This window comes from Prionailurus bengalensis, chromosome C1, assembly GCF_016509475.1.
Source record: "Prionailurus bengalensis isolate Pbe53 chromosome C1, Fcat_Pben_1.1_paternal_pri, whole genome shotgun sequence".
NCBI lineage: Eukaryota > Metazoa > Chordata > Mammalia > Carnivora > Felidae > Prionailurus > Prionailurus bengalensis.
This window is the reverse complement of record NC_057345.1, coordinates 204119067-204134071: the sequence shown is the minus strand read 5'-3', so window position 1 is coordinate 204134071 and position 15005 is coordinate 204119067. Positions and strand designations below refer to the sequence as shown.

The 15005-nt window shown below is 53.3% G+C and overlaps 1 protein-coding gene across 4 annotated transcripts in view; it reads left to right on the top strand.

Annotated features, from left to right (window-relative positions):
* The window catches only part of CFAP65 (cilia and flagella associated protein 65), a 35388-nt gene extending 22771 nt beyond the window's left edge, over positions 1 to 12617 (top strand). For all 4 annotated transcript variants that reach the window (XM_043577852.1, XM_043577851.1, XM_043577850.1 and 1 more), the window contains 14 exons: positions 3071 to 3247; positions 3543 to 3609; positions 3759 to 3869; positions 5962 to 6153; positions 6254 to 6412; positions 7512 to 7655; positions 7959 to 8072; positions 8251 to 8358; positions 9647 to 9691; positions 9897 to 10099; positions 10386 to 10514; positions 11020 to 11508; positions 12201 to 12338; positions 12443 to 12617. In XM_043577852.1, the coding sequence (XP_043433787.1) occupies positions 3071 to 3247; positions 3543 to 3609; positions 3759 to 3869; positions 5962 to 6153; positions 6254 to 6412; positions 7512 to 7655; positions 7959 to 8072; positions 8251 to 8358; positions 9647 to 9691; positions 9897 to 10099; positions 10386 to 10514; positions 11020 to 11508; positions 12201 to 12338; positions 12443 to 12575 (2209 nt within the window). In that variant the 3' untranslated portion in view covers positions 12576 to 12617. The remainder of the gene's footprint in view (positions 1 to 3070; positions 3248 to 3542; positions 3610 to 3758; positions 3870 to 5961; positions 6154 to 6253; positions 6413 to 7511; positions 7656 to 7958; positions 8073 to 8250; positions 8359 to 9646; positions 9692 to 9896; positions 10100 to 10385; positions 10515 to 11019; positions 11509 to 12200; positions 12339 to 12442) is intronic.
* Positions 12618 to 15005: the final 2388 nt, after the last annotated feature.

Sequence of the window (15005 nt, the reverse complement as noted above, 5' to 3'; positions counted from 1 at the left end):
GCTTGGCAGACAGGACTGCTGGCCTCGTGGGGAAGGCCCGGGGCCCGCCTGAGCTCCAGATCTGCCATTCACTGGGCTCTTCGAGTGGCCAGAAGCCAGGCCCTACAGGAAAAGTGGCGTTAGTCTGTCCTGGCACGGCACAGGGTATTTTGGTGGGGATTATGCATGCAAGTGTGTTTGTGCAGGAGCAAGCCAGCTCATACTCTCTGTGGAGAGAGTCCAGGTTGCTGGAAACCGAGGTGGGAGGAAATCCAGGCAAGGTGCCCGCTGAGCTGGGCCCATCCGTCAGGAGATCATTTGAGGTCCAGGAAGGCAGTCCGTGCTTCTTCCAGGATTCCAAGCACAGCGGACTTTCCTTGGAAGGCTTGACTCTCCTAGGCTTTTTGTGTTGTTGTGTTTCCTTTCAGTTTCTTAGAAGGCTATTTTTGAAAATTCTAGCTGGTCTCTGCTGAGCTCATAAAGAACAGACTGAAGGTTTTGTTCTTGCCAGGACCAGTGAGAAATGGGGAGTGTGGAGTTGGCCTAGAGGTGGCAGCAGGCAGGACAGGGTGAGAACCCCAAGTGGGAGGGGGAGCATCAGAAGAAATAGAAGCCCCATAGCAGCCATTCTCCCTCCGGGTCATCTCCTCTGGTGCCTTTGCTCCTGGCCAGGGAGACAGAAGGCTTTAGGGACACCAGATATGCTGGTTAACATCTGTTCTCTCGTGCACTCATTAAGTCCTGGCTAAATGTTTACGGGGGGCTTCCTAGGTCCAGGCTCCAGACCTGGCCCTCAGAATCCAGGTGCCAACAATTCCAAGCCTGGCCCTCTGGGTGCCATAGGGGTCTGGGGCAGGCCAACTTTTTGATGCAGGGTGATGTGTGCTAAAGAAAGCTATAACTAAGCTAGACCTGCAGCCTAGGGAGATGAGGCAGAGAGACTGCAAAGAACCTTCCAGACAGAGGGCCTGGCACGTATGTGGCTAAGAGAAAAGGTCTCAGAGTGGCTGGAGGATTCATAGGGAGGAAGGGGCCCGGGATGTGGCTTGGGAGGCAGGCAAGGGCCAAGGCGTCGGGACCTTGGCATCTTTTTAAGAGTTTGAACTTCTTCCTGAGGGCATTGATGGTGATGTAAGTGGGGATGGGGACAAAGACATGATCTACATCCATGACCTATCACTCCGGTCTGGGGTGCAGGGTGCAGGGAGAGAAACGGACTAGCAGCTTGAGGTGGGGGAACAGGAAGGGAAACACACACTAGAAGACTGGCAGGGAAGGGGGGGTGGGATTATTGGGATGGGGACTGGGTGCAGGCAGCGAGGGAAACGGAAGTGTCAGAACTATCGAGATAACCCCAAAGTAGCAAGATCTCCAGTTTTGCATCTGATCAGTATCCCCCTCACTAATGAAATGACAAAAGCAGTTTATTCACCTGTCAAAAATCACAAAGGTGATGGAAGAAAAGTGAGAAACTCCCCAGGTCCCATTCCACATCCACTGTGCTGGGGTGATGAGGGGTGTGGAGTGGGCTTTCACACTCAGCGCTTGGACAACGTACACACAAACACAGTCCAGGAGTTATTATATTTCTCTTGCTTTTTTTTCACAGTAATGGCACAATACTATACATAATGATTTCTGCTCAGCATTACACCAATAACATTTTCACTCAACATGATGCCAGTAACATTCCGTTCAGCTCAATACAGATCGATGCATACAACTCTAACTCATTCTGTTTAATATATTGCATAATACTCCCCAATATGAATGGCCCTTAAGTTATTAAGCTAATCTCACACTGGATGACATTAGTTGTTCCCAGTGCCTTTTTTTTTTGCCACAACAAAGAAAGTTGTAATAAACATCTGTGTATGCGTGCACACGCGTGCACAAGCATGCATTTATTCCTACAGGTTAGTTTCCCAGGAGGGAATTTCTGAGTCAAAGGGCATGAGCTGCTACAATTCTAGTCGGCCCTGTCAAAATCCCTACAACAAAAGTGGTAGCGGTTCCTTCCTTCCCAATGTTTGAAGGGAAGGCATTGAGTGGAACTGGTTTTTTGTTTGTTTGTTTGTTTTTTGTGTGTATGTGTTTGGTTTTTTAGTTTTATTCATTTATTTTGAGAGAGACAGAACGAGCAGGGAAGGGGCAGAGAGAGAGGGGTGGAGAGAGAGAATCCCAAGAAGGCTTCGTGCTGAACAACCTTAGCCTGGAGCCCAAGGGTGAGCTCAAATTCACCAAACCACGAGATCATGACCTGAGCTGAGGCCAAGAGTTGGATGCTTAACCGACTGAGCCACCCAGATGCCCCGAGTGGAACTGTTTATTACGTTTCTGATGTGAAAATATTTCAGGTTGATTCAAGGGAGCCTTGATTTGCATTTCCTCCACTCTTTGTTGAGCATTTCCCCATCTGACTGCTCCCTGTCCGTGCCCTCCCTGTCATGGCCCAGGTTGAGCCCAGTTCTGTGCCGTGCCTTTGTGAGTGAAGGGGTCCGTCTTTTCAGATTGTAACCTGGGGACCCATTTGCCACTTGTTTTGTCAGCTAGTGAGAGTGTAATATCTACTTTCCCACAATGTGAGGCATTTTGGGAGGCATCAATTCTATGCCCAGAACTGCTCCAGATTCAAGAGAGCCAGCCCTGCTGGGCCATCGGTTCTCTGCCCCTATGCCCATGCCATCCTGGACACCCTACCTCTTAGGGGCCTCTGGTTGGTCCTGCCAGCATTTTTAGGTGCTTCAAATGGCCCTTCCTAAGAGCTGTGTCACACCAACCCCTCCAGGGTTAGTGGCTAACTAACTCAAAGTTACCTACACAAAGTTACCTACACAGGCACTCCCCCTGGACCCACAATGGAAGCCCTGACCTGACACTTTGTGTCATCAGGGACCTGCTGCTGTTCCCAAGTTTGGGGGCTATTATGAAATGAGAATCAACCGTAGCCACGTTTGCTCAGCTGTGCATGGGATGGCTTACCAAATTGGGGGAGGGAGTGGGGGAGACCTCCATCCATCCCATCTGGAGCTCAGAGGTCCCACCTCTCTGTTCTAAGAGGCTTCAGTCCTGCTCTGTACCCCTCTCTCAGGGCGTTCCTCTTCCCAAGTGACCAGCAGATTGACCTGGAGCTGTGGGCAGAGCAAGCAGAGTTTGACGGCACTGAGCTGCACCAAATGCGTGTACAGGACAACTGCATATTCTCCATCAGCCCCAAGGCTGGGAGCCTAGGTCCTGGGCAAGAGCAGATGGTGGAGTTCAAATACAGGTGCTCCTCCCATGCCAGTCCTTACACTTCTTGTCCTGGAGATCCCCCTTTCCCTTGGTTCCCGGAAGAGCTTGGCCTTGCACTCTGTGATTCCAGGGTACCCTAAGTGGCTGCTACCCTGGGAGGACCCTGCCCACCCACCTGGTGGGGAGGTTTGATTTTCCTCTTGCCCCATCACAACTCAGGGGTTTCCACATGTTCCCAGGGGCTGGCTGCCTCAAAGTCACAGGTACTTTGCTCTTCCACTTGTACCAGGGCTCAATAACTCATCCCAGATTTGTCTCCTCCCTTCCAGCCACATGTTCATCGGCACTGATCACCTCCCAGTGCTCTTCAAGGTGTCCTATGGCCGTGAGATCCTGGTGAGACCCTAGAGCTCCTCTTACCCTGGACACCGGAGAGAGTAGCAGGGAACCGTGCTCCCCCCTGGGGAGCTAGGGTCTAGATTTCTCTGTTGGATGCTTCACTTCCTCCCAGGGAAGGATGCTACTCATGGGCTTTCTATTTCCAGCTAAATTTCATAGGTGTGACAGTGAAGCTGGAGCAAAAGTACGTGCACTTCACCTCCACTAGCCACCAGTTCATCCCTGTCCCCATCGACGACACACTGCCCCCAAGGCAGGTCAGTAGTCTACATTGTCCTGGTTACCAAGAAGCCTAAGCATTGATCTCTATACATCAGCATGTATAGAGGTGACAAAGACCCTACCTTCCGGAAGTCCTTACTCTACCAGGTGGGGCTACAAGTTTGAACCCTGAGATTGGGCAATTGGGAGAGAGCCAAATCGAGACGTTTCTGCTTCCTGGTGCCTAGTGCTAAGCCCTTTGCCAGACCTCATTCCCCTGCAAAAGCAGAGGGTTCTCTCCTCTAGCAGAGGATTTTTCAAACTTCTTTGACCATGAATCACATTAAGGTGTTTTGGATAATAACCCAGTAAGTACATACATCATATACCAACTGAAACATAGTATCACAAATCCATATGTACCCTACTACATGCAAAGTGTTCTGATGTCTTCCGTTTTTATTTTATTGCATTCCATTTCTTACACACTGGACATGACCTGCTAAATTAGTTTCCTGACCTGCTCACTAATAGGTCTCAGCCTCAGTTTGAAAATCACTGCTCCCAAGAAGGACCTCTTTCTGTTAATCCTCAAATCAGTTTTCTAGGTGTGCAGGATGGTTTAGTGTTGGTCTGACTGTATTTCATGGACGCGAGACACACAAAAAACTTCCCTCCTGTTCCGCCATCTTGGCTCCCTCTCCTTGAAGGACCTCTTTCTAGAGTGTGAAAAACAAATGTGAATCCTTGCAAAGCTATAGAATTTTCTGCATTAATTGGAAGGAATTGAGTTCCTTTGCTCTGAAAATGTACATTGGAAATCTCCCAGAGCAGGACATAGTGTTTTCTCAAACATGCCACAGCTGAGAAATTTCTAACCTTTTAGAAGTCCTTGTATTTCTGAGCAGAGGCCTCTGGTCATCCATCCTAGAGTCAGAGGAATGGGCCTTCTGGACCTAAAGGGGGGGCATCCCGAGCCCCAAGCTCTGTTTGATTTCCTATACCACCCTCTACTCTACTGGCTTCCTGGGAGGCAAAGACTCTTGTGCCCCCTGGAGAGCTTTCCAGAGAGACTAGGCCACTCCCCCATGGCCTTCAACATCGATGATGGAGAATGCCCCCAGATCTGGAGCCAGGAGACCCAATTGTGCCTTCAGCCAATCTCCACAACCATGGCCAAACTTCCTCTGTCATTCATGAGGTGGTGACAGATGGTGGTCTGGACCTGCAACAGGGCAGCGGAGATAGAAACGAACAGATTTAATTTACATTATGGAGGCAGAATCTTTGGGACTTGCTGGGGCCAGACTTGGAAAGTAGGAGAAAGGGAGGGATTGGGATGTATTGAATTCCTAGTTTGAGCATTTACTGAAAGGAGATACACTGCATATAGAAATAGGCTTTGTAGTGAAGACTTTGGTTTTTTACCAAATTGTAGATGCTTATGAGACAATGGGGGGGAGGGGGCTTGTCTGGAAGAGGTTGGATACCAGGTCTGGAGCTCAGAGGGTGACCCAAGCAAGAAAAATAAAATCAGCATATTCAGGAGCAGGTGCTGATAAAGATGAGGGGGCAAGACCTAGATCCAAATGAACTGTTTATTCTCTCTGGCTTCCATTTTCTTAAAATGAAGGGTTGGACCAGAAGATGTCTGGTTTCTTCCAGGACATTCTGTGATTCCCACAGTTTGGAGTTAGCCTTGAGGAACCTTATACCTTCCTTACACTCCCTTATCTGCCTTTAAGCTGGACTGCCTCTAATGTTGGACATGGAAAGTGTTAGGTGGTTAGAAAGAGAGCCTAGAAAATGCTAAAGAGTGAAGGGTGCATGCGTGGCCAATTCTATAAATTTTAACACTAGAGACACAAGCATTAGTGTCCCCTTATGCCTTGACAAAGGTAAATTTAGAAGGGAAAAAAGGATTACAGAGTATCCTAAAGTGTCACAGTCTGAAAATACAGTTACATACTTCTTGGGTGATCAAGCCACAAGGGAAACCCAAGGTAGTTAGGGGGTTCTGGGGCTGTAAGGGTGACATCATGGAGATCAACCTGCCCTCCTATAGCGGACACAGAATCCCAGGCTGTCTGCATTGCAGCCCTGAGCTGATGTGTGGAGACGTCACTCTTCCTGCCCCTCCCCTTACAGATTTATGAGCTGTATAACGGTGGCTCAGTGCCTGTGACATATGAGATCCAGACCAACATCCTGTCACAGGTTCAGGAAAAGAATTTTGATCACCCTGTCTTCAGCTGCCTCAACCCCCAAGGGGAGATCCAGCCAGGCTCAACGGCTCAGGTCTTGTGGATCTTCTCACCAATTGAGGCCAAGACCTACACAGTGAGCAGCAGCCTGGGCTAATTGAGGGTGGATGTTGGAGTTGGCCTCCTCAGCAAGCCTTGCTCTGACCAGTCCCTTCCCCACGCTCCTAACTTCCCAGGTGGATGTGCCCATACATATCCTAGGATGGAACTCAGCCATCATCCGCTTCCAGGGAGTGGGCTATGACCCCCATGTCATGGGGGACACAGCCCCCTTCCACAACATCTCCTCTTGGGACAACGACTCCATACATTCTAGGCTGATGGTTCCTGGACAGGTAGGGGGAAGGGAGGTAGGAAGGTCTGAGGCCTAGGAGGAGCCTGAGGGCCCTGGGGTGGCCAGTGGAGGGATAGGGAAGCTAGGAAGGAAATGCGATGGAGGTGAGAGGGAGGGTTGCAGAGGTGAAGCCTGGAACCAGCCCTCCTCCAGATTTAGGAGGCAGCACTGGTTCAAAGAGAGGCTTACCCTGCCACCTAGTGCCCACAGGAGTTCCTGCTCAAGCCACTCCACCTGCTGCAGGGCCCTGCATCCTGCCCTCTTCTCTGGACATGGGGATGGGGATTCTGGAAGGGGTTGAAGGAAGCTCTCCCATTTTAGGGCTGTGAGATGTTATCTTCATACAGAACAGTTCCTCCTCTCGACCCAGATGGATTTTGCTATAAGACATCTAGGGTCAGTAACACCCATCTTTAGTTCAAACACATCTCACTGTTGGGAGGTCTGACCCATTCATTCATCCACCCGTCCACTCATCTCCTTCCATTGACCCACATGCCCATTTACCCAACCATGTAACCATCCATACTTCCATGCAGCCACCCAGTCATTATCCACCCATACATCTTCCTGTTCACCCTTCCACTTTTTGGACTCTAACTGCATGAGAAGCACTATGAAGGCCCTGAGGACACAAAGAAGAGCCAGGCAAAGTCCTAGCCCTGGAGGCACTCAGGCTCTAGACAGAGAGAAAGTGCCCCTTCCCTGTGGCCTCAGTTTTTCCAGACACCCTGTTTTGTTCCCAGTGAAGAAGCCAACAGCTGATCCCCCAATTAATTTACAGCCATCCTTTTTTCAGCCCTTCCAAGCCTATTTTAATGGTCAAAATCATAGGCTTTAGAGTGAGACTGGGTTTCTCCCAGCTGTGCCTGTAAGAGATCTTTGGAAAAATTATTTATGTTCTCTAAACCTTAGCAGGACATCAGTAAAATGGGTACAATAATAATACCTATATCACAGGACCATGGTGAAGATCAGATGCATGTGAACTGCCTACCATGGTACCTGGCCTGTTGAAAGCACTCACTAACTGGTAGTGGTTGCTATGGCTATTATTCCTTCACCTCCCAAGGTGGCTGTTGTGTTGTCTCCACCAACAGAATGTCTTCCTGTCCCGGTCTCATATCTCTCTGGGAAACATTCCTGTGCAGAGCAAGTGCCGCCGCCTTCTGTTCCTCAACAACATCTCTAAGAATGAGACCATTGTCTTTGAGTGGCAGCTGAAGCCTCTAGACTTTGGGGAGGTGAGAGTCCCCTGTTTCCACAGAATCAGAGCCTCTAGCAGGGCTCCAGACCCGCCCTATTCTACCTCATCCTATCCCATCTTGTTTCATCTTACCCCATCCCACCCAACTTCCCCTCACCATCCCACCCCAGGCCACCCCACCATCCCATCCATCCCATCCCATCCTATTCCATCCCACACCATCCCATCCCATCTTATCCTGTCCCACCATCTCACTCTGTCCAACCTGCTCCACCCCACCTCATCCTACCCACCCCATCCCATCCCTGAAAATCTCCAGAGACCTCCCTTCCCCAAACAGGTGTCTGTGAGTCCCATGAGAGGGAAGGTGGCTCCTGAAGAGACAATCCCATTTGTGGTGACCCTGCAGACCTCAGTGCATGCCAGCTTCTACAGCATGGACCTAGTGTGCAAGGTAGGACCAGCACCAGAGAGAAGCTGGGATGGCAGAGCTCCCAGTCCTCGGGTGTGGGGTGAGCTATGAGATCCCCAGACTTCCAGAGAGAGGCAGGGGCCAGCCCCTGGATGAGGGGGGCCCAAAGCACATAGACCCTCCAGACCTTGGCCTTCACTGTCCTCATCCTGGGCTACAGGTGCACCAGCAGGAGCTCCTGAATCAGTACCATAAGGAGCTACAAGAGTGGAAGAGTGAGGAGGTGCGGCAGAAAGTAGAATTCACCATCACAGATAAGAAAGTAAAGGTGAGGAGGCCAGAGTGGGCTTTGAACACCACAGATCTTTTGACTGCCTTACCAGAGGGGTCAGAGGTAGTGATCTGAGGTAGTCTTACATGCAAAACTGGCCAGCCTGCCCTAGATTAGCTTTCTTTCATTAGACGAAACATAGCATCTCCCCAGGAGACTCTCTTCTGGGTACAAAAACCTGGCTGACCATTCCCTGTCTCATGTAGCCCCAGTATTTAATGGGTGCCTGCTAAATTCTGGGACCCAGGGGAAACAAGACAGAGCTCACCCTCTGCTGGAAGACAGTGTGGTATAGTGGGTTCAGGTGCAGACTCTGGAGACAATTTGCTGAGTTTTGATGCTTGGCTTTGATGATTTCTAGCTCTGGCATCTTGGTCAAGCTATTTAATTATCTTAGTTCTCTCAACTGTAAAATGGGGATAATATGACATCTGGGATTGGCTTCAAGATAGCCCAGAGGTGGGGCCCAGATGAGACAAGATTGGCCATGAGCTACTGATTTTTGAAGCTGGGTGGTGGATAATGGAGGACTCTTTGTACATTCTCTCCACTTTCCTGTACATTTGAAAATTGCCATATGAAGAAGGTTAAAAATAAAAGTTTAAAAAATATTTTTGGATGCAAGAAAAATAGTACCTGCTTTGCAGCATTGTTGTAAGGATTAAATGAGGTCATACAAGAAAAGTGCCTCCAACAGTGCCGGGCACCAGGTAAGCATGTGCTAAACATGGCTATTAGTATTTATAGGAAGAGACTGATAATAAGCATGAGACTAAACATCCATCTTAGTTCTTCCTCTGGTTTCACAGCCCCCCTGTGCTAATATTTGTGCACCTTGATCACCTCTGTCCTCACCACACTGAACCCCCAGGGAAGCACTGCTCCCCTCTGAAACTGTGGCCCAACTGTGAACGCAAATCATGTCTTGAGGGTATGGGAGAAGGGATTTCTGAATTACATCTTAATGAGGGAGGGTATTTTCTTACCACACCAAACCACAAAGCTCCAAGGCACAAGGACACGCTCCCTTGGGACAGCCTGCACATGTTTGGTGGCATGTTCTTTCTCTTTCCTTCAGTTGGGTTATCTGGTTTTCTTTGTCTGCAGACAGACTTTCCTTAGGGAAGGTCCTGGAAAAGGGTGTGACTGGGAGTTGGGTGGGATCAAGAGGGCGGCAGATCCTGGCATTGGCTTTAGGCCCTCCGTGGGTCAGCAGGAAGGGTAGGAAGAGGGGAGTCCCTCTAGGCGTCTTATATCCTAAGCACAGGTCTCTTTGCTTCCACAGAGAAGGGCATATTGTACAGCCTGTGAACCTGTGAGGAAGTACAAGGTGAGGTCCTAACCCTATCTCCTTGGGATAAATTGAAAGATCCTTGTTTGCTTCCAGAGATACCTCCAACTGCTGGCCCAGCTTCCTGGAAGGAAGGGGTCACACCCCTATTGGGCCCTAAAGGCCTGGTTGGGAGCTAGGGACCCATCGGTGATGGGAATGGAGTCCCCAAACCCCTGTCATCCACATCTCCCCCTTTTCAAAGACGCTGCCCCCCATCAAGAATCAGCAGCCTCTCAACCGGCCTGCCAGCTGGAACCTTAAGATCTCAAAGGAGGAGCCATCCTGGCTGTGTCCCCAGCTGCCCTCGCCAGGCATACTGTGCTTGGGCCTCACTGCCCGTGCACACGCCACCGACTACTTCCTGGCCAACTTCTTCTCCGACTTTCCCCGCCACTTCTTACACCGGTGAACTCTCAGGGAGGGAGGGGTCTCTGCCCCCTGGGGAACCTCACTAGGCTTCCTGCCCCACCACCTTCTTTCCCTTGCCAACTTGGAGTCTCTTCAGATCCTGTGCCGACTCAGGTTTGGGCTTGGTTCCCCAAATGCAGTAGCACTATATTTGGGCCAAAGCCAGGGCCTGCCCCAAGTTCATCTATGTTCTCATGACTGCATCACCACCACCATTCCTCATGACCCCACCCCCAGCATGGTGGCTTGCCCAGACCACTCAGAATGTCACGGCCTGTTCCAGGGAGCTGACAAAGAGAAAATGCCCCAGGAAGGAGTTGGTGGCTTCTGAGGAAGAATCCCCTGACAAGTGGGCCCCTGTCTCCAAGCAGGAGAAGCAACTCCTGGTTGACTGTCTCACCGCCATCATCAGGTGACAACCCCCACCCCCGGACCCTCATCACCCCCCTCATCTCTCTGCACTCATTCAGCCAACTCTGGGTTCCCCCCATGGGCCCTGAAGTCCCTTCCTTTCTTGAAAACTAGAACTTCCTTACAAGGTCCTTCCACTGGTGGCCCCAGGATAGGGCAGCTCTAATGGAGCTGGCTAGAGGAATCCTCAGGGCTGGATCCTAAGTTTTGTCCTGTCCATGGCTGGTAGATAAGGTCCAAGCCAGTTCACTGTTTACCCAGGACTCCTGTCCCTTGTCTGTGTGACTCTGACCTCCTGGCTCTGCCTCTAAGAACCCACAGGGCCCAGAGGTGCCTTCCTCCAAAGAAGGGATAGAGGGGGCAACTAAGAGGTCTCCTTCCCCGCTTAGCACCCATTTGTAGACATAGTAGGCAGGCACTGCCCCTTGGGGAACACGGAAGTCAGAGACCCACAGGGGGCTGCAAGGCCTCTCAGCAAGGACCTTCTCTTCCTCCCTGCCATGCAGGGGTCTGCTAGAAGACAAGATCTTCCATGAGGCCGTGGACCAAAACCTGGTGGAGAAGATACCTTACTTCTGCCAGTTCTGGAGTGAGCAGTCAGCCAAGTTCATAGCCCAGAACAACAGCCTACACTTAGCGCCAGTCCTGTCTCCATCCTCCAGCAGCTGGGAGGAAGACAAAGGCAAGGAGCAGGAGGAGGACGAACTGAGTCTGGGGAAGAAAGAAATGGAAGAAGAGGAGGAGAAGAGCAAAGAGGAGGAGGAGGAGTTGGAGGAGGAAGAAGAGGAACAAGAGGAGCTAGAAGAGGTGAAGGAGACAGGCAAGAAGGAGCTGGAGGCAGAGGAGCTGGAGAAGGAAGAGAAGTTGCCCTGGATGGCGATTGAGCCCACACGGCAGCGCATGTCCCAGGAATCCCTGAAATGGCGGTGGCAGCAGCAGCTGAAGGTCATAGTGAAGGAGGAGCAAGAGCAGGATGAGAAGGAGGCAATCAGCCGGTGAGGAACCAGAGCCAGGCGAGGGTTTGGAGGGCAGCTGTGCACAGAAGGATCCTGGGAGGCAGTGGTGTGCTGGGGCCAGCCTCTATCTGCGTGCAAGGCTCTTCCCAGCTCAGCGTGCACTCCCATCTCTCTGAGCTGAAGGCCTTCAGGGGGTATTTACAGAATGGCGATCTGAGATTTACTTTTTCCCTCCAAGACCCGACTATTAACATTCACTAGCACATCATCTCCAGGGGGTAGTTCTAGTCTCTAAAGTCTCTTAAATGGGTTTCTAGAGGCCAGAGAGAAGCACCACCTCTTCTGGTAGGTCCTTCCCCTGGGGCTGCTCTGGGGACAGCTTTCTGTCTTTGTTGGGATTCCTTAGACCCCACCTGGTCCCTTCGAGACCCTCCCACCGCTGGATGCCTTTTCCCAAGCCTGGCCCTGAGATGAGATGGGGCCTACAGTTGCCTGGGTTCGGATTTCACCACTGGCACCAGCCAGTGTAACGTTTGGCAACTTGGTCCCTTTTAAGCCCCAATTTGGGGGTCTGTAAAATTGGGACAAGGATGCCTTATAGTGTTGGAAGGGCAGGAAGTTAAATGAGAATCCACATAGAGCACAGGGCACACAGTATACAGCACAGAGGAAGCGGAGAACGCGAGCGCTGTAGAGGGCGGTGCTGACACCCGTGTCCCCGCCACTCGCAGTCTCCCGGCGTTCGCCAACCTGCAGGAGGCGCTGCTGGAGAACATGATCCAGAACATCCTGGTGGAGGCGAGCCGCGGGGAGGTGGTGCTCACCTCCCGGCCGCGCGTCATCGCCCTGCCCCCGTTCAGCGTTTCCAGGTGGGGGCGCCGACTGCGCGCGAAGGGCGCGAGGGACGGCAGGGGCGGGCTGGCTCGGCCCGAAGCCTCTCTCCAACGCCTTACTGGGGCTTTCTGCCTTCCAGGATTGTGACTCCAGACTTGCTGGCGGCGCCGCCCCTCGGGCTGCATCAAGCAGAGGTGCCCCGCCCGGTGGCGCCGCCCCCTACCAACACTCTGCAGATGTCAGCGCCCCGCCCCACGGACTTGCTGCTTTAAGGACCCCCATCTCCACCGCCCCGCCAGTAAAGCATATAGCCTTTTTTTTTTTTTTTTCCCCGTATCTGCCTTGACTTTATTTCCCCGACCTAGGAGGAATTCTCGCGCGCGTTCTGGGAGGGACAGATGGTTGGAGTGGCTGAGGTGGACTGCAGCGACTCATTGCAGATTTGGGTGCTGGAAAGTTGCGCCTCTCCGCTCCACAGCGCAGCTGGGCGAGAGTTCCCGTCGCTCTCTGCCAGGCGCTGGACCTGGTTTGGCCAGTGGAGGGCGCTTCGGGCGGGGCCTAGCTGGCCTTTGCCTGGTGGACAGGAACTGAGCGCCCGGCCTAGTCCGAGCAGCAGGTGGCCGCGCGGCGAGGTGACCACCCCTCCCCTTTCCCTGTTGCGCCTGCTCCGAGGCTGGGTCCTTCCATCGCCAGCCCTTTCTCAGCATCTGCCGGGCTCCTGGGGCTCTGCTAAGAGCTGAAAAGGAAAGGAAACCAAGGCACGTCGCGGAGGGCTGAGCTAGACGCTGGGACGCGGGTGGAGGTCACAGCTAGCGGGCCACAGACCCTACTAAGCGATTCCCATCGTGAATCTGAATCACCAGCCTAGGGAGTGTCCCTCGTCCCCCAGGATACCCACCTCCCCTCCCACTCCCCCTAACCTCCTCCCGGCAGCCTCTATCCTCTGCTCCTCCCTCCCCCCCCCCCCCCCCCGCCCAGAGGCAGGTGGGTGGAAAAGTGACATCTGGTGTTGTTCCAGAGGCGCCCAGGTCCCCGACACCCCCCCTCCACCCCCGCGGCCAAGGCCTCCAAAGAGCTCAGGCCCCAGAGCCCTGGCAGGGGTGGGGAGGGGGTGGGGGCGCTCCGCCTCCTCTGAGTCAATATTTGCTTGGAGCAAACGGGCGCCCGGACAGGTGTGTGTGTGTGTGTGTGTGTGTGACTAGGGGCGGGGACTGAGCAGGCCGTATAAGGGCGCGCTGAGCCCAGAATCCCGCACAAGCTCCGGGGAGTGGGCTGGGGACCAAGCCAAGCACGGCCCGGCCAGGTGAAGGGTGGCCAGGAAGGGAGGGGCGGACCAGGTGCACACCTGCGGTGGCCGCCCCGGCGGGCGACGTGTCAGCCGCAGATGCGCGCAGGTGAGGGCGGCGGCTAGCGGAGCGCTGTGTGGCACTGTGCTCGCGGAAGACCAGGACAGGAGATCACCAAGGGCCACAGCCAGGCCCCGGGCCTTCCGCTCCCGCCCCGCGACGAGCCCCTCGCACAAACCGGACCTGAGCGTTTTGTTCGTTCGGCTCGCGTGAGGCAGGGGTGGCCTCTCAGCACCTGCCCCGGGGCCGGGCCCGACCGCCACGCAGGCACCTGCCGTCGCCGCCGCCGCCGCCGCCATACGGGTCGGAGAGGCTGCGAGCCGCTCCCGGGGAAGATCCGGCTCCCATCCGGCCCCGCCCGCCCTGCCTTATCCTGCCCGCAACTCCGGGGCTGCCCGGCTCGATTCCGGGTAATATGGGCCGGCTGAGCAGGCTCCACCGGGTGGCATAGGGGGCTGTGGCCGAAACAGGAGCCCTTCTGGAGGTGGAAACCCAGCTTCTAGTCCCTCTCTGTCCCAGCGACCTCTATGGCCTTGGGCAAGTCATTTCCCAGCCTTTCCTCGGTTTTCCTATATGTTCAGAGGGGTTGGTCTGGCCTTGGGCAAGGGCCTCACCAGTCCCCAGATCCTGGTTTCGGGGCTTCTAGCAATAATGCTGAGCCACTTACCTGGGAAGTTGGAGGCCTTCGAGGGATTGGAGTGTTAGCTGTGAGGAGGTGTGGAAAATCAGGGTGGGGGAGCTAGAACCAGATGAAGATCAAGTCTGCTCCTTCACATCTGTTTGGTGCTGACATCCTGAGGGTTCGCTCCCTGCCATCTCCCTGGCCCTTCTTTCAGTCTTCCCGTGTCTGAGACAAGCAGACAGACAGATGGGAAAGGACAAATGGGGCCTGGTAGCCCTAGCCAGGTGGGGTCCCCAGGCACCACAGCCAACCACCTTTCTTAAACTTCATAATCCCAAGGCTTCCTGTTATATGCAGCTGGGGGAGAGGGTGGGTCTCAGTGGCCCTCATCTTAGGTGGGAGTCCACGGGTCATTAGCCACAACCAAACCTGAGACAGCCGGTCCCTCTTCTGCAGGGAGTCAAAGTGTTAAGATCTGACATGAGGGAGGGGGGTGGAGATTGCCTTAGACCCCTGGCCTCCTGCCCCGGAGAGTCTAGAACTGAGGGTTCCACACACAGCCTGAGGTCAGTGTGAGCCCTTAGCTGAGTCTCTGTCCTTTCCAGGTGTCCGTCATTCCTCTTCTCTCAACATTGATGGTGATGCTGGTCTAGCCCCAGAGAGAGGGTCGTAGGTGGAGGGAAGCCTCCTTGGACAGCAGTAAGGAGCTACAGTTTCCCCTTAGGGTGAGGAAG